This window comes from Mus caroli, unplaced genomic scaffold (assembly GCF_978045245.1).
Source record: "Mus caroli unplaced genomic scaffold, Mus_caroli_1 scaffold_14, whole genome shotgun sequence".
NCBI lineage: Eukaryota > Metazoa > Chordata > Mammalia > Rodentia > Muridae > Mus > Mus caroli.
In genome coordinates, this window is record NW_028227269.1 from 17,053,492 (window position 1) to 17,074,140 (window position 20,649).

The window sequence follows — 20,649 nt, forward strand, 5'->3', positions numbered from 1 at the left end:
GAGAAGGTGCTCAGAGGCAGTCCTGCTGAGAAAGGACTTGGGATGCACTAGAAGGGCATACAGAGCAGGGGGTGCCGGGTAAGGGGGCCGGGGGAGGTTAAACAGCTCCATTCTCAGGAAAGCACGGCAGCGGAAGTCTAATCTAAACTTGGGAATTTTCCATTACCCTTGTCTTATGCATCCAAATTCTGCAATCTTTACAGTAAAATCATCTACTACAGTCAAAGTGGAGACATTGAAAGCTGAAATGAATCAGCCATTAAGATGTATGAAGAAATAGCTATGAATAAGACATGCAAAACTCTGGAATTTGTGAAAATACTGGGTACTTACTCTCCTAGACTTCGGTCACAAAAGGTAAATGCATTTAGGAGAAAAACAACAAAATTCAGTTACAGTCTGAGAATTATGTTTTGTTAAGTACTGACTTAAATTTACTGAAAGCTAAGAGGATTTACATTAAATTCTCATTACATCCCAGTACTCAGGGGTTGAGGCAAGAGAATGTCTCTGAGTTCAGGGCTAACCTCAACAATGGACTAGAGACAAAGTTATCCATTATAATAGCCAAACCACATTGTTATCACTTGGTGATGTGTGGGGGACTCAAAGATATCACCATACCAAAGGAACGATGGAGAAGAACCAGACCCGCTGGTCACTTAAGTGCAACCCTATGGAAAGCTAACTCTTCTCCTCTTTGCAAAAGCATCGTTGTTAGAGTGTGTGCACGTCTATGTGTGCACGTCTATGTGTGCGAGGGGCCAGGCAAGGGCCAGGACAGGTGTCTTCAGGGCTTGGTTCTCTCCTCCTTCCACGGCAGCATCTGGGAGCTGAACTCTCTGAGCCATCGTATTGGCTCCCTTCCCATTTTTACTTTTTATTTTTATGCAAGATCTCATTATATAGTTCACCCTGGCCTGGAATTCACTATGCAACACCAGTTGGCCTCAAACTCATGGTGGTCCTCCTGCCTCAGCCTTCTAAGTGCCACTCACTACACCCAACCCAACTCTTCACAGATAGAGCCCTCTTGGGCTTTAAGGGAATCTGTTCGGTTCCTACTCCGTAGACCAGAGAAAGTTCACACAGGGTAAAGTTCACATGGGGAGAGTTCACACAGAGCACAACAGGGAAGCCACAGAGTCTAGGGATAGAACTCAGGGTACACATGAGATAAATGGAACCACCAGAAACTGGCAGAGCAGGAAGGTACCACACCTGGCCACTCAGGCCCACAGTGGTTGCTGCTCCTAGAAGTAACTATCTCAAGATAGATATCCTTATAAAATTTCAAACAGCAAGACATTTTAGGGCTGATAGACATGGTCCTGTGAGCCCCTGATAGATACAGATGTCATATTCCTCAGCCCCTAACTCTAAGGCATTGGCGGTGGGGGTGGGGGTGGGGGGGTGGGGGGGTGGGACTGTGATCCTTCAATCTTAAATCCCCTCACCTCTTTCTGTTCCACCTGCAATGCTGACTTCAAAATATCTCGAAGTTGTATCAGCTGTCGCCGTTCCTCATCCTGGGCCTGTTTGATCTTTGAAAAGCAAGCAGAGCAGAGAAAAATAAAACCCGGGTGCACCTTAGATGTGGCAGATCGTGGTGTTGCCACACAAGAGCACGCACGCGCGCGCGCACACACACCCACACACACACGCACACGCACACGGGTAGCCTGTTCACATCCCTCAGCCCTGCTCCAGAAGCACCAGTCATTTCCAGACAGCACAGCATGCATACGGGAGGTTATAGAACAGGGCCTGACTGTGCTACCAGCTGAAAGGGTGACTAAACAGCACAGGGGCGCCTACTCACGGTGTGGAGGTCCGTGGAGAGTGTCTCGATGGAAGGCTTGAGGCTTTCTACTGCTTTCAATCCATCCTGGAAAAAACTGGGGGAGAGAAAAAGCAGAGACTGCCTGTCACAAGGGAGAAGAAGGCTGTTAGAGGCAAGACTTATCAAGGGGAGGCGGCTGGACAGGATTTGATTCCTGGAGGGACAGAAACTATCCGGCAAAACCAGAATAAAACGACAAAATTGTAAATGAACCTAAAACGAATTATAAGCCTGAGCATTTGTGACTTTTTTTTTTTGACCCACATAACAGGAGACCTGATTTTCCAGTTAATAAATGGAAACCAGACTCTCCTAACAGTGGCAGCAAGGGCTTCAAGGCCAAAAAGCCATGGGATACAGACAAGAGTGTACACTAGAGAATTCCCCCAACGGGAAACAGTGAAGTGGGAGAGTACAAGAGAGAAACCAGGCAACTTTGGCACACGTGGATGACTGGGCTCCGTCGGCACGTGGAAGAGCATGGTGGGTTTTAAAGGTTAGACAGCAAAAGGAATCTCCTCACGATAGGGACTGGTGGCTGTCAGGTCACTTAAGACAAAGGCGATGTTGCTGGTCTTCAGCACAGCCTGAAGCGTGCTGGTCAACCTGGCTGGATTCAGGACCTAAGAGACCCACATCTGGGTCTGTGTGCAAGGGCATTTCCAGAGAGGAGGCAAGAAAGACCAATGTGAATATTGGGGACAACCTTCCCATGAGCTGGGATCCCTGACTGAATAAAAAGGAGGCACCAAGCCAAAGGCGGCACTCCTCTCTTTGCTTTCTGATATGCTGTGACCAGCTACCTCACCTGCTACCATAACCTTCCTTTGGCAGACTACATTTACACACACTGTGAGCCTCCTGCCTTACTCTCTTTTCCTTAACATGCTTTTATAGGCTATTTTATCACAGGAAAAGTAAGTCAGGCACCCTGCTGGGCTGGGGAAATTCAGTTGTTTGATAAGCCTGACACCCAGAACTCAGTCATTCCTGAGAAACATACACAAGAAGGCAGATGTGGTGTGCATTCTAATGCCAGCACTCCTACGGTGAGAAGGGGGTGAAGACAGGAAAACTGGCCAGAAACACATATAGCGGCAGAAAAAGAGACTATGGAAGGAGAGGATGGATTCCCAGAGTGGTCTTCTGACCGCTGGGCCACCCAATGACACACATGCATCACACACCTACACACACACACAAATTTAAAAATAAATGATAAGAATATAGCTGAGGGGGCTGGTGAGATGGCTCAATGGATGAGAGCACCAACTGCTCTTCCAAAGGTCCTGAGTTCAAATCCCAGCAACCACATGGTGTCTCACAACCACCCATAATGAGATCTGACGCCCTCTTCTGGTGTGTCAGAAGACAGCTACACTGTCCTTATATATAATTAATAAATCTTTGGTTTGGAGCAAGCAGGGTTGACTGGAGCAAGCAGAGGTCCTAAAATTCAATTCTCAAGAACCACATGAAGGCTCACAACCATCTGTACAACTAAACTACAGTGTACTCACATAAAATAAATAAATAAATAAATAAATCTTTAAAAATTATATATGGGCCAAGAAGAAAATGGCCTGGGTCTCACATACAATATTCACATAGGTGATTTTTCATTTTTCCTTTTAAATTCACCAGTGATCCTGTGAGACTCTTTCATATTGTGTGTCATAAAACAAAGGGTCATGAAAAAAACATTGTAGCCTGTAACTCAACTTAGTGATGGATACACACACACATGCATACACACATACATATATTCATATACATGCATATAAACACATGCATACCCACATGTATATACACATGCATACACACATATGCACACACATGCCTATACGCATGCATGCATACACACACACACACACACCACACACACAGAGTGAGCTATGGACACACTGACACAAGGCTGCTAGAGTTCTTACCTCACTCCTTAGACACGCACACGGATACTGTACATTCTTGGTTTATCTGGTATGTATTTTCTGAACAGACTGTGCTTCTGGATTAGCAACTCAGTCCCTGTGGCAGTGTGTGATCTGTCCGGGTGTTTGTGGCCAGAGTAAGGGCAGAAATGCCAGGTCCCCTGCCCCTCTGGGCCTCCTAAATTGACACAGAAATCTTGAAGAACTATGGAGTTATAGGAACCAGAAACTGGGTTTGCTTCTATTGTGAACTCATGTGATCCCTCTGGCTTAAAGCTTTATGTAATGATTTTCTTAGCATTCTGGTAATGTAGCTAGGCCACAGAAGAAACAGAGACAGAGAATGCAAATATAGGAAAGGTAGAAAACACAACAGCTCCTGAAGGCAGCGGTGCCTGGGGAGGGGACAGGTGCAGAGCCCTCGGCACCTCTGGAGCTTGGCAACTCTCCCCAAGGTAGGTGGAGAGAGCAAGCAAGCATGTAGCCAAGGGCTCCGGGACCTGGCTCTCACACATACATGTTTCCTGGAGAGTGCACTCAGAAGAGTGATAAAAAACTTGGGCTAAAAACATAGATTTCATCTTTGTCACAGCCTTGATACACTTACTTGAATCCTCCCCCACCCCTTTCAAAACTCCCATCTGTCAGTGCGCTCCTTGTGGAAAACGCCAGGCTTGGCCAGCAGTTTCAAAGTACAGAGGCTCAAGGGCTGGCTGCTTTGGTGACCTCCGTGTCACCGGGATACTCATTCATAGGTGTGTGTCTCTTTGAATCTTTCCCCAAAGCCTATTAGCATTTTCCCTAGTCAAGCATTTTCCTCCAGCTAAAGAGCTTTTATCATCATGCTTTTATAGGCTATCATCATGCTATCAAGTCGGACTTTGTTCTCTGGCCTATTAGACACTCTCTAGCCGGTTCAACCAGACTTTCAAGACCTGGAAATAGAACCATTTAGATGCAATCTTTGGTCCTCTCCTGTATACCAAGCCTTTCACGATCATACTACCATCACGCCTGACAGGTACCTCATCTGCTAAGGATCTGACAGTAGCACACGTCCTTTCCTGGCATGAAAGGAAAGCCCGCCAGCCTCCGGTTCCCAAGTCTCATCAATGCAATAGCTCAAGTCCATCGTGTACAGCTGGCCATGATGGCTCTGAGCAGTAACTACTAACACCCACTTCCACCTCTGAGAGTGACCGCCGCGTTTTAGTTACCGTTTCAAAGGCTGCCCTACTTCTAGATCCTATTACAAAACAGCATCCTACCCCTTCAGCTGCTCCAGGGATGCCAATGCTATCTTTACTCGAAATAAAAAAATCCATAATGCATTCTTCAAAATACTTCAAAAAGCTGCGACAAAATGTGACAAGCAAAAATGAGTTTAAGAAGCAAAATTAAGTAAGGTACATGGAGGTTGTCCTAAGAAGCCGATACCACACAGAGGCTTCTCACACTCACAGAAGACAGCTGTGGTGAGGAAGCTATGAGGCTCGGGACCCAGATACCGGAGGAGGGAGTGGGAAGGACTTTACAGCCTGCAGAACGCGCATGCGGCCTCAGGTTCACAGGGTCTGAGAGCCAAGCTTTTGGGCTTTCTTGTAGCTCCTCAAATATGAATTAGCCAATGTGAGGATGCAGCCCCCACACATGCCCACACACTAGCACTCATCCAAAGAGGAAGCAGGAAGATTCATATTTTAGAAGGTTATTGAGCTCGTGGCCATAAAAGGCCAAATAACTCACTTTCCACAAGTGGCCTGTTGCTACCCAACTGATAAGTTTGTACAAAATAAAGAAGAAGAAAAAAACAAAAACGGAAATCTGAGAATAACTTCTTCCTAAAAATAAAACTCAGCAAGGAAGCAACCCACTTCCTACATAGCCTGGCACTCGGGTTACGGGGAGGCCAGAGCAGCCGCTCTCTGATGAACCGTCATTGCTTTGAGTCGGTCAGGGAAACCACCTTAAAAATTCTAGAAATTCCAGGTCCTCTTGACTGTGGGCCAATCTTCCCCAGCACACGCTTCCCCAATCATAACTGCAGAGAGGATACGTCACCACAACCATACTAGGTTACCAGAGCCATACAGGGGTGAGCTCACAAGCCCTGCTGCACATGTGGCTGGTCCACGTAGCAGCTCTGGACATGGGAATGAATGAAGAGCCATCTGGAAGGCACGGCAAGGCTGCAGCAGAGGCAAGAACCCATCAGGGCTGCTGCAGGGACTGAGGCCCAGGAGAAACCAGGGGACTTCTGCTGACATTCATGGGCAGTGACACCAGCCCCAGGCAAAGCCCATCCAGGGCGAGGTAAACAATCTGAGGTCGCAACTTGAGACTTCACACTCTCCACTCCAGCTGTGACCAGTCCAGCCAAGTACTTTATCTCAGCCTACGCTATGGCAGTCCACTGTCCGAGGCTACTTTTTTTTTTTAAATGTACTTGTTGTTTAGCTTTATGTGTACATGTGTGTACTTGAGTGTATGTATGTGTATCACATGCCTGCAGGAGTCCTCAGAGGTCAGAAAAATTGGGTTCTCCCAAAACTTGAGTTATAGATGGTTGTGAACTGTTGTGTAGGCACTAGGAATCCAACCTGAATCCTCTGGAAGAGCAGCCGCATTCTTAGCAGCTGAGCCATCTCTCCAGTCTTCAGAACACTTTGGAAAACATTCAATGCCTATGACCGTCTCCCCAACCACATCCCTTTAACTCAGCACCTTGCATAAAGCCTGACACAGCATGAATTCCATCAAAGACTGCTGGGCCAGTGCGTAAAAGAGCCATGGGTGTGCACTTACACCAGTGCTCAGAGGCCTGGGACAGAAAGAGAACCACGTGGAGGCTGACATCCAGAGAGCAGAGCTAAGTACCCAGAACATGAAGTATTTCTTTCCTATTGACTTTCCATATCCAGCAGCTTATGAAAGCACTTTACTAATAATATAATACAAGTTAACACCATTTCCCTACTCCTTCAAAAACAACACAAACCTCTGAGATCATGTGTCAGATCAAGCAAGGCAGCAAGAAAAAAATATATGTGACAATTAAGTCAATTGCACGATCCCAGACGTTCCTGTTACCTCCAAAGGCAAGAGCACTCCACCAACAGTCAGATCCCATCTCTCTCTCCTATGGTAACTGCTAAGCTGCTTCCTGTCTATAAACATGCTTTAACCCCTGACTTGGCAAACGCACAGTCATGCAATGTGGTCTTGTGTCTCTAGCTTCCATCCCTCTACAAAGTCAAGGTGTTGTACCCTGAGCACTTCTTCTTTCCTTCTATGGTCATTCATTCATTCATTCATTCATTGACAGGGTCTCATATAGCCCAGGCTGGTCTCTATATAACCAAGGATGATCTTAAACTTCTGCCACTTCTGCCTCCACCTCCTAGGAGCACCTGGACTATGCGTGTGTGCCATCACATTGGTTTATGTAGTGTGGGAAATTAAACCCAAGGCACCACTGTGCCCCCACCATATCCATGCCCCCCCCACTCCCACATGCTATGCAAATACTCTACAAAAACAGCTATATCACCAGTCCCAGCCCGTGATACCACAGTCATTTCCAAGTCAATGTTTATTCCCTCGGAGCAATGTTATCCATCTGAAGCTGCTGTCCATAGAACAACATTTGAAAAGACGCCATAGAGAAGGGAAACTTACTTGCACTGGGCATGAAAGTACTTGATCAGATTCTGAAGCAAATCCACTCCCTTTTTCACCTTGATTTCATTGACCTTCAGCAGGTACTGTGGAGAAGGGAAGGATGTTGAGAGAAGATGTTGAGAAAGGATGTTGTCAGGAGCTTAACAGGAGCTGCTGAAGACGCTGAGGATGTCTTTTGAACCAGGGACTCTAGTACCCTAGGCTAGCCTTGAACTGGTTTGCCACACAGTCAAGGAGGGCCTTGACTTTCTCATCCTCTCCCTTCTGCCTCTCAAGTGCTAGGATTACAGGTGTGCAATACCACATCTGTCTTATCTGCAGAGCTGGAGACTGACCCCAGGGATTCATGTATACTATGTGCAGACCTTGCCACCAACTGAACCACACCCTCTGTGACTCTTTCTTGACTTCTTTAATAGCTTGTAGACTGGGCGGGGCTTGTGATAAACAGATGCTGGGTACTTTCTGCATACAAGACTCAATGGTTATGATAGCCAGGTAATTCAATATTTAAGAACCATATCTCCTAACTAGATATTCTACCACTTCCAGCTAGGATAAGCTTACTCTGGTTGCAGGGAAGGAGGCTGCCCAGAACAAATGGGTGTTTCTAACTATCTCAGGTCTTCCTTTGCACATTTCTCTTCCCAGGTCCTTTTTGTTCCATTTGAGATCCTGTCTTTCTATGTAGTCCTGGCTGTCCTGAAATCAATGGCATAAGCCACCTCACTCAGCTTCAAGTTCCTTTCTTTGTCGGGTCGCTGTCTTCAATACTGCTATCTATAATCCAGTGGCTGAGATTTCATTACCATGTTGCTGACCCAAAGCACTTCCCCTAAATATAAGTGCTAAAAAGATGAATTTTAAATTAAATTGTATCAAAGCCACTTCTAACCCAAAGAATCCACTAAGGGCCACTTAGCAGGCATTATGAAGCGCACCTGTCCCTTCCTAAAAGTATACAGAACAAGGGCTCTATAAACCCTCTTTGCCCTAACTGTGAGGCTGTGGTATAAGAATTCTGAGCATACCTCATCTTCAAGCCCAGGAAAACCTGCTAACCTGAGCTGTCCTATGAGTTCCCGGCTGTCTCAGGATTAGCCCAAGTCCAGGAACTCTCCTAGGCCAGCTGTGCAAGCCAGGCAGGGGACAGGAAGCCATTCTGAGAACATAACGACCAATTTTCTCCTCTCTGTAAGAGCTGCCTATGTGTTTTCTTCTTTCTTTTTGATAGTTATTGGCTGTTAACTGGATGTCTGGCCAAGGGCCAAAATGATACAATCGTTAAATAAAATGCTTGGCAATGAATCAAGACTTAAAATGTGCACGCTCTTTGACCCGGAAGTTCTACTTACCGGAACTTATTCTAAGAGACAATCAGAAAAGCGTACAGAGATTAATAGGAAGGAGGGTTTACCATGGCTTTTTCTTTTTTTTAATAGTGCTCAGTTTAAGAGGGTGTAACAATTGGCACTGGGCCAGGATGACACTGATGCAGAGCCCAGGGAGAGACGGGGCCATTCTCATTCACAGTGAGGCACAGAAACACAAAGGCCTCATGCTTAGTGACCTGTAAGCTGGGGTTCGGCTTCCCCTCTGCCCTTTGCTAGGACACAGGCCACGGAACAAGAACGGGAACTGGATACCAAGGATACAGTGATGCCATTGTCTGCATGAATGTTTTCTGGCTGAATCTTCACTCATCCCTTCCACCAACTCCACAGGGGCACTCAGAAGTCTTAAAAGCATCAAAGAAGTTAAGTATCCTAGCCAACTCCTGTGAGAAAGTATGGGGGGCCAGGGAGGACATTCTTCAAGTCCTCTCTTCTACTTAAAAAAAAAAAAAAAAAAAAAAAAAAAACCAACCAAACAAAAACGGAAAGAGTCTCATCTGTCTGTGGTCTGTGTGTACGTGCACACACTCATACATGCAGGTCTATCTGGAGGCCAGGAGAGGGTGTCAGGTCCCTTGGAGCTAGAATTACAAGTGTTTTCCGCAGCCTGACTTAGATGCAGGGACCCACAGTCTGGTCCTCAGGGATGAGCAGCTCATACTCTTAACTCCTGAGTCCCCCTCGCTTCCTTTAATAAAAGTTGGCGTTAGACTGACCTAAAGCCACACACCAATAAGTAGTCTAACATTCCTCTAGCAAAGCAAACCTTTAGTACAGAAACGCAGCCCAGTACCCGAGCCGGTGCTGTCACCAGAGCCACAGGTCTGTCTCGGTGGAGAGGAGGTATGCATGCGCGCGCGTCTGGGCCTGTATGGAGTGGCTTTCCTCCCACAGCATCTTACCTCACACATCTGCAGCTGGAAGAACCGTCTTTCCTTCTCCATCTCCTCTGCAATCTCAGCCCCGCTTATTTCAGTACGAATCATCCCGTGGAGCTTGGCATGTTCCTTTTTCTCCTTTTCTATTTTGGTTCTATGTGTGAAGACAAAGCAGGGATTAATCAAGAGGCCTTTTGGCACAGCACTCCCCACTGGACAGCCTCAGAATCATCTGCAGAGATAAACACTTGCCACGCTCTTTTGAGCAGGCAACCTTTTAACTCTTACAGAAAGCAAACCACCTGTTGTCTCATAAAAACACATCGGACTTGGCCCTTCTGCTACCTACTGAACAGATCCTGCCTAAGCAGGTATTACACCCGATTCGTGTCTGATGGAAGATCCACACACACTTTGCCCTGGATCACACCGGCCTCTCTCTGAGAACCTGCACTAGCACCTTCCCTGCCCCAGTGAGTACAGTCACAGCTACTCCGGCTTCCAATTACTCTCCACAGCATCGTGCTGTTCATCTGTCCTTCGGGCCCTTTTCATGGTGACTTCCTGCTGAGCTACTTTACCTAAACGTCACATGTTTAGCTTGGGTATAAACTGACCAGCGCAGCACGCACCAGAACCACCAGGCACACGTACACACACTACCTCCTGTGACAGGGACTCTCAAGTAGCCTGTTTAAACACCAAACAACTTTTAAAGAGAGTGCCAGATATGTCTCCGTGTGTCGTGGGAGGTAGAGTGTGTGCATGTGTGTCTGTCTGTCTGTGTATATATGTGGAAGAGACAGGAACGTCAGCCCTGTCTGGGCACACAGGGTAAACTCATCCAGCTGAAGGAGAAAAGAATGTGAGGGACTAAGAGGCCATTTGGCAGGGGCACTGTTCAGTGAATTCAGGCATCTCAGTGGAGCTGTGACTGTGGGGTATTTCAATCTCTGGACTCCTTATACAATTCTATGGTCACTGGCCATGTATCTAAATATTCAATACAGAGCTGTTGCCGAGAATCCTGAAGACATCTTAAACCTAGTTTTTACACGTGGCAAGGCCTCTTGGGATAGAGGAACCACTTATGTTCATGGGTTTAAAAAAAAAAAAGCAAGCTTTTTTATGTATCCTCGGTTGCCCTGCCCCTTCCACACCAGACTCTGAACCTTTGTAGGTGATTCTGTCCTAGGCTGTGCAGGCAAATCTTCATCTTAGAAAATGTGGCACCTTCTCTCCCCAGTCTATCTCTTCACAGCCAGAAGCTTCTCTCCCACTGTGCTCTCTAAGCGAGCTCTTGGGAGAAGGAAGCAGGCACAGGTACAGCTGGATGAAAGTTGGACAATAGCACTCCTGACCCTAGCCTGAGACCGTCTTGCTGGGTACATAAGTGGCAGCCCTCAGCAAGGCCCATCCCTGCTCACATCACAGAACCTATCACAGTTAAAAAAAGGCTAAGTGGGGGGCTGGAGAGATGGCTCAGCGGTTAAGAGCACTGACTGCTCTTCCAGGGGTTCTGAGTTCAATTCCCAGCAACCACATGGTGTCTTACAACCATCTGCAATGGGATCTGATGCCCTCTTCTGGTGTGTCTGACAGCTACAGTGTACTCATATAAATGAAATAAATAAATCTTTAAAATAAGGAAAAAAAAAAGAGGCTAAGTGGGCAAGGCCAGTGGTTGGGAATCTCCTTAAGTTGGACAGACCTTCAAGGTCCCCCAGTTTCATGTCACCCCTGCTGAGCATTTGAGTGGATGCTACCAGTGAAACTGCAGACCAGAAATCCAGGCCATTTCCAGACAGAGCGTACCATTTCCACAGTGGAATAGGTACCAAGAGGTGGCATTTCCACAGGTGGATCTGAGCTTTGTGATACTTCATTAATGGAGGAAAACCCTAGGGCGGCTTAAAAACAAAACAACCCAGTTAAAATACTTAAGAGTCACATCTGAAGTGATTTTTCCCTTCCTAACCCTCCTCACTGCACCAGATGGTCTCACATGAAAGTTTCTTTCCATTCAGGAATGCCTCCAGCCCCCAGAGAGATTACAACGTAAGCATACGGCATTTAAAAGAGTTGTCAATTTCTCCAGCATTTAAATAATTGCAAGCCTTAAGTGCCACCCCCCTCCAGCTTTTTCTAGCTGATTGATTCTTCCTGACTTTGGCATGAGACACTGGTAAGAAAGGCTCTAACTGCCTAAAATGTCCAGGAACAGTCTGGTGGTTCAGGTGTCGGAGTCACAGAGCCCCAACCACTACATCCCTCCCTAGCAACAAAGAAACCAGGTAAAATGAAACATGAGGGGCTTGAAGTCCTAAAAACAAGAGAGCTGGTATTTCAGTTGAGAAATAGGAACCCGGAACTAAGAGTACACCTAAACACAAACAAAAACGAGCAAGCAAACAAAGCAACTTCGTGCGTGGCTGTGGGCCTGTCTGCACGTGTAACTGAGGGTGTTCATGCATCCTGGTAGGCATGTGGAGGTCAGAGGACAGCCTCAGGTGTCAGTTGGCTTTTTGCCTTGTCTGAGACAGAGTCTCTCGTTTGCCACACATCTTGCCACAAACTTTCAGGAATTCTTCTGTCTCCACCTCCCACCTCCACCCAGGAACACTGCGATTACAGACATGCACTAGCTTTTCATCTGGGTTCAGGTCTTCACACTTACATGGTCCGTGGCTTACCCACTGAGCCCTCTCCCCAGCTCCCAAGGTTTGTTTAATGAATCACCAGGAAGACATAGCGTGAAATACTGTTCTATAACCACCATGACACCACAGAGCTTGCTAGAAGAAGCCACCGTTTCCGAATGCAGATAACAGATAGAAATGCACCTGCCATCGGGGGGGCCATGGCAATGCAGCTTTGGGCATTTTCCTACCTGGATTAGGCTGATTCAATAAGTCCCTTCGAACAACAAAAACCTGACCGAAGACTGAAATCTCCAATTACCTACATATACTTATAAATGAATGAATGAATGAATGAATGCACTCACATTTTTGTTTCATAGTCCTTCCAAGCTTTATCAAAGGGCTTTTTCAGATCCTGTAAATAGAGAAGCAGCTAGTGAGCAGTTAATCACTAACTTCTGGGCAGCACAAACGTCCTCATCCCTAGACTGGCTCTGCACAGGACGAGTCTGAAAGAATCATGTGTGGGATCCTATAAAAATAATAAGAACCAGGTGCCTTTGATACACTGTGGGTGGGGTGGCTGGGCAGCCTGTTTTCGCCCTTTAAAGTTGGTGCTACTTTAAACACACAACTCGCACACGAAAGCGGCCCATACAACATGCGCATCACTCATTTTCCCCTCCCCCGCCGCCCCACTCTTCTGTTCCCCTGGATTTTCCTTCCACACTTTTCTGTTTGGAACTGAAGACTTATGATCTTTAAGAAGGCTTGGCTATTAAAAAAAAAAAAAATCACTGAGCCTTTCAAGTCTATCAAAAGATTTCCATGCAGGTCTCTTCTCCTCAATGAAATTCTTTTCTGTGTTTAGTCTCTGTGTTTCCATCAGCCATGGAAGTTTTTTTTTTTTTTTTTTTTTTTTTTTTTTGTGAAACTGCCCTCCTGGCTCCTGACAGCCTGGCGCATGGTGTGGACCCATGCTTCCACTATGGGATCTACCTGTCTTTCCTCTGTGGAAGCCTCATACCCCTTGGTTTTTGCTTTTGCTTTTCTCATCTCTGGGTCTCCATGGGGAAAACAAGTCATGCCTCTGGTGGTCCTCATAGCTCCCTTCTTGCATGCTCTACAAGGGACACAGCAGGAGGTCCAGGCAGAAGTCCCCAAGATGGGCCAGACAGGCTTCCAGATATACCAAACGGAGACCGGAGAATCACACGCACATACAAAGGCCTGGATCTCTCAAGGACCCAGTCAAACATCCCTCTGGCCCCAAGGACTAATAAAATTCCAGCTTGCAGTAAGTACAAGGTCTCAGCGGTATAAATGTCCAGGCCTGTCCAAACAGCCAGCATCTTCTGAAGGACAGACACATGGTTAGCCCATGCTTAGCAGACTTTCTGTCCTCTAGGATCCCTTCCTCGGAGTAAAGCCGCAACACCGCATCAAGGAAACCAGATCCACTGCCTGTCCCTGCTCCTGTCACGCTGAGGGAACCTCAGCTGACTTGTTTCCTGTCCCTTTACTGAGCTTGCAGCACCAGCAACAAAACAACCCAATGGCCAAGGGGCACCGCTGTTCCCATGGAAGGTGACATCAAAATGTCCCATTAGAGGAAACAAAGCAGATGCCATCCCTGTGGCCTCGTGTGTTGGTTGGGGTGACCCCATGACGTCAGAGCGCCAGGACTTGGCTCCTCCTACCCTACCCCTTTTACTCCTTTCAGGTCTCCTTTCAGCAAACTGTCCAAAGGGAACGAGATGATGTTGTTCATGTTCTGAATCTGAAAAAGGAGAGAAAACAGAAAAGATATTCAACTTCCTTCCAATCCAGAGCAAAGGTAACAAAGGTGTGGGAAGGAACCTGGCCAGCATGGTGTGGTGGCCTTATCCACCCTCAAACATTTTGTTTGAGAAGTGAGCACACAGCTAATGAAAGACCCGGATCTGTGTGCTTCCACAGAAGAACCTCCCGTTGGTCAGTCGTGAAAAGTTATTTCAATGAGTAAAACCTAAACCTGTCTGAGAACCATCAATCAATAAGAAAATCAGTCAGTCAAAAGCCCAGAACAAAAGGGCAGGACCTACTTCCTACCACCACTGCTGTGGAACTGTGTCACCAGACAAAAACTGGGAAGGGGACAGATTAAGGAACCCCTGCACTTTTCATAACTGAGGACAGTAGGTATTTGCGTTTGCTCCTGACCAGTTCCTGTCCTGGAGCATGTGACCATGACCCCTCACATGAGGACAATTGTCACTCGTATAGAGTCCAGAGTTCTCCATACTAATGAGGTATATAGATGGGCCTACCCTGAGGATTCAGCCAATAATCTTCCCTTCCTGGACATTCCTTCCTGAAAACGGTATTTAATCTTTGGTCCGCCCAGAGATTAAGTTGTATGTACCATTTTCATCATAAATAAAGAATTTGGATAAGCAAGGACTGTCTCTCTCATTAAGAACCAGTGAGAGGAAGCCTTCATTATTGAGCCAGGCTGCCCAAGTCTCCCGAAAAAGGCCCCCTCTCCAGGACCAAACCCCCTACCCCCACTCCCACCCCACCCCCATGCACGCCCTTCCCCATCATTGGCCTAAGGGCCTCCATTCCCAACTCCTCGAGGTTTCCAGCAGCATCTGGGTGTCCAGGAGTTTGGGAACCACAGCCTCGGCCTCAGCCTACATCATTCTACACCCAGAGAGACAAGGGTTGAGGTCCCCATCTTAGGCTGTGTTCTGCCTCCCCTGAGTGGTATATCTGCGGCGAGCAAAGCTGGAATGTAGCCTAGAGACCCTGCGTCTCATCGGCCTGAGTGGTGTTTACACACCCCAGTGGCAAAGGGAAATGCAGAACCACACTGTAGGCACTCAGGGCTGGGGGCGTGGGGGGGTTGTTGGCAAGCATGTCCCCATCATGGAATGAGAGGAAGGCAGATCAGAGGCTTCTGTCACTGAAAAGGACTGTGAGTGAATGGGTGCTGAAGGTGACCAGTGAGGAAACCAGTGAGTGTGTGTGTGTGTGGGGGGGGGGGGGGGGTAGACAGTAGAGTGCAAAGGGGGGCTGTGTGTCAATGTGCAGAGAGAGGGGATGCATGTATGAGAGAGTGTGTATGGTTACGAGTGTCTGGGTGTGTATACGTCTGTGCACATATCTGCAGCTGGACAAAGGAGAAAGCTGAGAAAAGGGAGGGTAGGAGTTGGGGAGACAGCCCCCCTACTGCAGCAAGAAGCATGAATTCTCACCATGGAGTGAGTATCCTATAATCAATGTGACACCACCGCCCCCCCCCCCACACACACACACACACATTCAGGGTCGGCTACAGGCAAGCAGGGCTGCTGCAAGGGCAACTCCAAGGAGCTAAGTGGAACGGCAAAGTTCCAGCCTGGAACACAGATGCAAGCTTCGAACCCTTAAATGCCTTTCCCATAAGGAAACAAGTCTGAGACCCACTGCCTCCCACACTGGGCTCAGCCTGCCCCTACCATCAGCACAACTGCTGCCAGACCATAGCAGCAGATCCCAGATCTACATCCCAAGAATGGACGAGAGACAGAGGGACAAGATGGTGAAACTTCTCTATATTCACGTTCAACCTCGGAGAAGGGAACATAGTTTTCAGTGTGGTTACCTTGAATGGGGAGATAAAATATATGTACTATTTAAAAAGACAATATGGAGCTGGGCAGTGGTGGCGCTTGCCTTTAATCCCAGCACTTGGGAGGCAGAGGCAGGAGGATTTCTGAGTTCAAGGCCAGCCTGGTCTACAGAGTGAGCTCCGGACAGCCAGGGCTACACAGAGAAACCCTGTCTCGAAAAACAAAACAAAAAACAAACAAACAAACAAAAAGACAATATGGAATATAACTGGGCTTGGTAGTACATGCCTTTAATTCCTGTACTAGGGAGACAGAGGCAGGTGATCTCTGTGAGTTCTAAGATAGCTAAAACTACAGAGTGAGGACACCCCCCCCCTTCTCAAAAGCAAAAGATAAATTGAAATGTGGTTGCCAGATAGAAATATCAGCATACAAATTTTTAATTACTGCATGTATGGGCACATGGATGCCCTGGCAAGTGTGTGAAGTTTAGAGGATAACATATGGGAGCCGTTCTCTCCTTCTACCATGTAGGTCCAGGGATTAGTAAACTCAGAGCCTCAGGCTCAGCTGCCAGCAGACATCTCTATCTGCTAAGCCATCTCCTGGGTCCTCAGCACAGGACATTTTCCAGTGAGATAGGAGCTCACTTGAGCAATACTGAAAAAGTGTGCAGTGATGCTGGCATCAAAAACCATACTCCAAATAAGAGCTTCATTAATGGCTGTCACTTCTGAAACAATTTTTTTTTTTTGAGTAACCATTTGTGGTGGTTTGAATAGGAATGGCTCCCCATGTGTCTGAAAGCTTGGCCACAGGTCTCCTATGATCCATCTATACACTGAGGCTCACAGTCTCCTTCTGCTGCTGGAGGATCAAGATGTGGAACTGCCAGCTTCTTCTCCGGCACCATGTTTCCCGCCATGATGATAATGGACTAAATCTCTACAACTGTAAGCCAGTCCCAATTAAGTGTTTTCCTTGATAAAATCTGCTGTGGTCATGGTGTTTCTTCATAGCAATAGAAACCCTAGCTGAGACATTGTTGCTTTAGTATTAAATAAGTCAACATTTGTCATAGGCCTGGCATCAGCCCAAGGCATACTGTAATCAGCTGTGACTTGTGAGGATTAAGCTTAATAGATCGACTTTTAAGTACTGTAAAGCTCTGGTGAAAGTGAGGTCTGTGGCTGACAGTAAGGAACCAGTCTTTGCCTATGAGTAATCCCTGAGAGCAATCACACCTGAGAGCAGCAATCACACCTGAGAGCAGCAATCACACCTGAGAGCAGCAATCACACCTGAGAACAGCACAGCAATCACACCTGGGTTCCATTGGGAGTTGATGGAAAGACCCTGTGCAGGAACACAGGGTCTTCCTCTTCCTCCTGCAAGGTCAAGGACCAACGCAGACACCCTGGGGTGTTCTTGACCACACAGCCAACCTTGTTCCTGTTACCACCACCCTCCACAATCGGCTGCTTCACCAAGAGGTAGTCTCCTGTGCCTGTCAGCTCTGCGCCACACAGCCATGCTAAGCCAAGCAGTCTTTGCCTGCCAGGCACTTCCACAATCCCACCATGTCCTGACCACCTAGTGCTTCAAAGCCCCTTCTCCTGAAAGATACACTGTCTCTCTTCTTCCCAGCCACAGGCTTCTAGGCCCTGGCTGCCCCAAGCCCTCCTTCACAGTCCTCCAGATCTACTTGGGACTGTGTTGCCCTGTGCATGAGGCAACTGACCCCCTCCTCAGTGCATCTCATCGGCCACTTTCATCCCCCCACTCGGCCTCCTGAACTATGTCCCTGGATCAGTGCCTGTCCTCAATCTGTCCCCTGACTATGATGTCCTCGCTTGTCCTCACTGTCTGTACTGGCTGGTTTTGTGTGTCAACTTGACACAGGCTGGAGTTATCACAGAGAAAGGAGCTTCAGTTGGGGAAGTGCCCCATGAGATCCAGCTGTGGGGTATTTTCATGATGATCAAGGGGGCGGGGGGGGGGGGGGGAGGGCCCATTGTGGGTGGTGCCATCCCAGGGCTGGTAGTTCTGAGTTCTATAAGAACCCAAGCTGAGCAAGCCAGGGGAAGCAAGCCAGTAAGGAACATCCCTCCATGGCCTCTGCATCAGCTCCTGCTGCCTGACCTGCTTGAGTTCCAGTCCTGACTTCCTTTGGTGATGAACAGCAGTGTGGAAGTGTAAACTGAAAAAACCCTTTCCTCCCCAACTTGCTTCTTGGTCATTATGTTTTGTAAAGGAATAGAAACCCCCGACTAAGAGAATGCCCCCTTTCCCAGCACTCCGGAGGCATTCCCTGTTATGAATTTCTTCTGGCACTTGACAGACCCTACCTGCATCCTGTATATTCTAGAAAATATCCATATACCTCTTATGTGTGCACTGCACACCCTCCTCAGTGGGGCAGTGTGGGATGGAGGAGCCTGGGGGGGGGGGGGTGTGGGGGTGTGGGCCCGGAGCAAGAGTAGGGTCAAGGCATGTCCAAACCCTAGAAATCTCGTTCTGAGATCAGCAGGAGTAAGACCTTTGCCCCCATCCCCAAGAGGTCAAGTAGCACAGCAGACAGGTTAAACTTCCTCTCCCCTGTACAAGGTCAAGATGCCAGCACCTGAAATCCCTTCTTATGCAAGAGAGGCATCTCTAGCACCCTGGCCCCAACCAATGTTGTACATTCACTCCAATAACCCCCACCTGACACCCAAAGGTTTAAATAACCTTTGTCTCCCCCAGACCCCCAAATAAAATGAGCTATCTCACTAAAGCTCCTGATCTTAGCTGCCTGAGACCTCTTAGCCCCAGGCCGGTCCAGCCACACACACACACACCACAGGCTCTACATGTAGTAAATGGCAGGGCAGACAGTACTGGTGGGACACATCAGAGAGGGGAATGAGGCTTCAGTTACAGACTGAATTACACTGCTGCTTTTAAATCAAATGTAGGTGTAGTGCGTATGCCTGTAACACCAGCACACTAGAAGCTGAGACAGGAGGATCCCAAGGTCAAAGCCAGTCTGGGCTAGTCAGCAAGATCCCGCCTTAAATAGCCAACTACAATACAGCAAATGTGTGTAAAGTCATCAATCCATCCATCAATTTTTTTTGAGTCTTCTCTGCAAACAATTGACTAAGGGAATAAAAATATAGACACAAAGGGAGAATTATAAACTCTAGGGCTGGGGGTGTAACTCCTATTTTGTTTTAGAAGAACACTTGCCTGGCATGTACAAAGCCCTGGATTCAGTTCTCAACACTGCATAAACCAGGCATAATTCCATACACTTGTAATTCTAGCACTCAGGAGGTAGAGGCAGGAGGATCAAGAGTTCAGTGTCATGCTGGGTATATAGCAACTTCAAGGCCCTGTCTCAAAAACAACAACAACCAAACCAAACCAAACCAAACAAACCAAAAAAATAGGAAGGAAGGATGGAAGGAAGGGAGGGAGGGAGGGAGGGAGGGAGGGAGGAAGGAAGGAAGGAAGGAAGGAAGGAAGGAAGGAAGGAAGGAAGGAAGGAAGGAAGATGGATGCTGACAGATTTATCAAGGTAAAAATAGGAAGAGGTAGGCAAAGTCTCTTGGATATAGAGAAGTGTTAACAACCGAAGCTATCCACATACTCTCTGTTAGTATGCTTTTATCCTCATTCAGTTAAGAATGTCTAAGGCAAGATGCAGGGGCTGGACCTAGGCCCCTTACACATTTGGAACAGATATGCAGCTTGGTCTTCATGTGAGTCCCCTGACAATTGGAGAGGGTGTGTGTGTGTGTGTAAGGGGTGTCTCAGACTCTGTTGCCTGCTGTTGAATCCCCTTTTTCTAGATTGATGGTTGGGCCTCAGTGGGGAGAGGAGATGCTTAGTCCTGCTTTCACTTGATGTCCCAGGGTGGAATGGTACCCAAGGGGGACTTCCCCGGAGAAGGGGAGGGGGCAAAGGGCAGGGACGTGAGGGTGGGACTCAGAGAAGAGGAAAGAGAGGGGCTGTAATCAGGACATAAAATGAATAAATAAATTAATGAAAAAAGGAGTATCTCAGGCTACAGACTGGGGACAGGGGCACAGTCGCTGTGAAGAAACATTTAAGAATTAAAACAGTGAAGACCATGCACAGGAGGTGAGGGAAGCCTTGGGGGTTTTCTCAAAGTCACTTTTATCTGGAAACTATGGAAATTTTTGTTGCTCATGACCTGGGAAACCAGCTTTAAAACACAGGAAAGAATTCTGTCTTCCTACAGGACTAGAAAGAAGTGTGGCTGGGTGAATGGAAGGGCACAGAGGGTGGGCTGAGGTGCTGCAGCAGGTGGGGGCGGCCACAGCAGAGGGGACGGCCACGTCAGCTACTAGAGAGTGAAGCATGAGTACCAGGCCTAGTCACAAAGTTTCTTCTTGGGGTTAGTCAAGTTGACTGAAATGACAAACTATTGTTTTTCTAATCAAAACTGAGTTATAATAGAGGTAGAAAACAGGTAAGTATTGACTGGAATTAGGAAGATGAGATTAATTATCAGAGCAAAAGCGAGGGTGGGGGTCCTTAAAACTGGGGTGCGGCAAGAGGCTTGGCTTTAGGAAGGTTCCAGAAAGCACGGACTCATTTATATAGGTAGTTCTTATGATAGGGAAAGTAAGCCTTAAATAGGCTGCTTATGTTGTCTGCTGGAAGAAGGACTGGG

The 20,649-nt window shown here is 47.4% G+C and overlaps 1 protein-coding gene across 7 annotated transcripts in view; it reads right to left on the minus strand.

Annotated features, from left to right (window-relative positions):
* Asap2 (ArfGAP with SH3 domain, ankyrin repeat and PH domain 2) overlaps nucleotides 1–20,649 on the minus strand; it is a 156,269-nt gene that overhangs the window by 53,635 nt on the left and 81,985 nt on the right. For all 7 annotated transcript variants that reach the window (XM_021178725.3, XM_021178724.3, XM_085830226.1 and 4 more), the window contains 6 exons: nucleotides 14,075–14,149; nucleotides 12,735–12,784; nucleotides 9,752–9,881; nucleotides 7,453–7,538; nucleotides 1,823–1,898; nucleotides 1,458–1,544 (listed from right to left, as the gene is read on the minus strand). In XM_021178725.3, coding sequence (XP_021034384.1) covers nucleotides 1,458–1,544; nucleotides 1,823–1,898; nucleotides 7,453–7,538; nucleotides 9,752–9,881; nucleotides 12,735–12,784; nucleotides 14,075–14,149 — 504 coding nt within the window. The remainder of the gene's footprint in view (nucleotides 1–1,457; nucleotides 1,545–1,822; nucleotides 1,899–7,452; nucleotides 7,539–9,751; nucleotides 9,882–12,734; nucleotides 12,785–14,074; nucleotides 14,150–20,649) is intronic.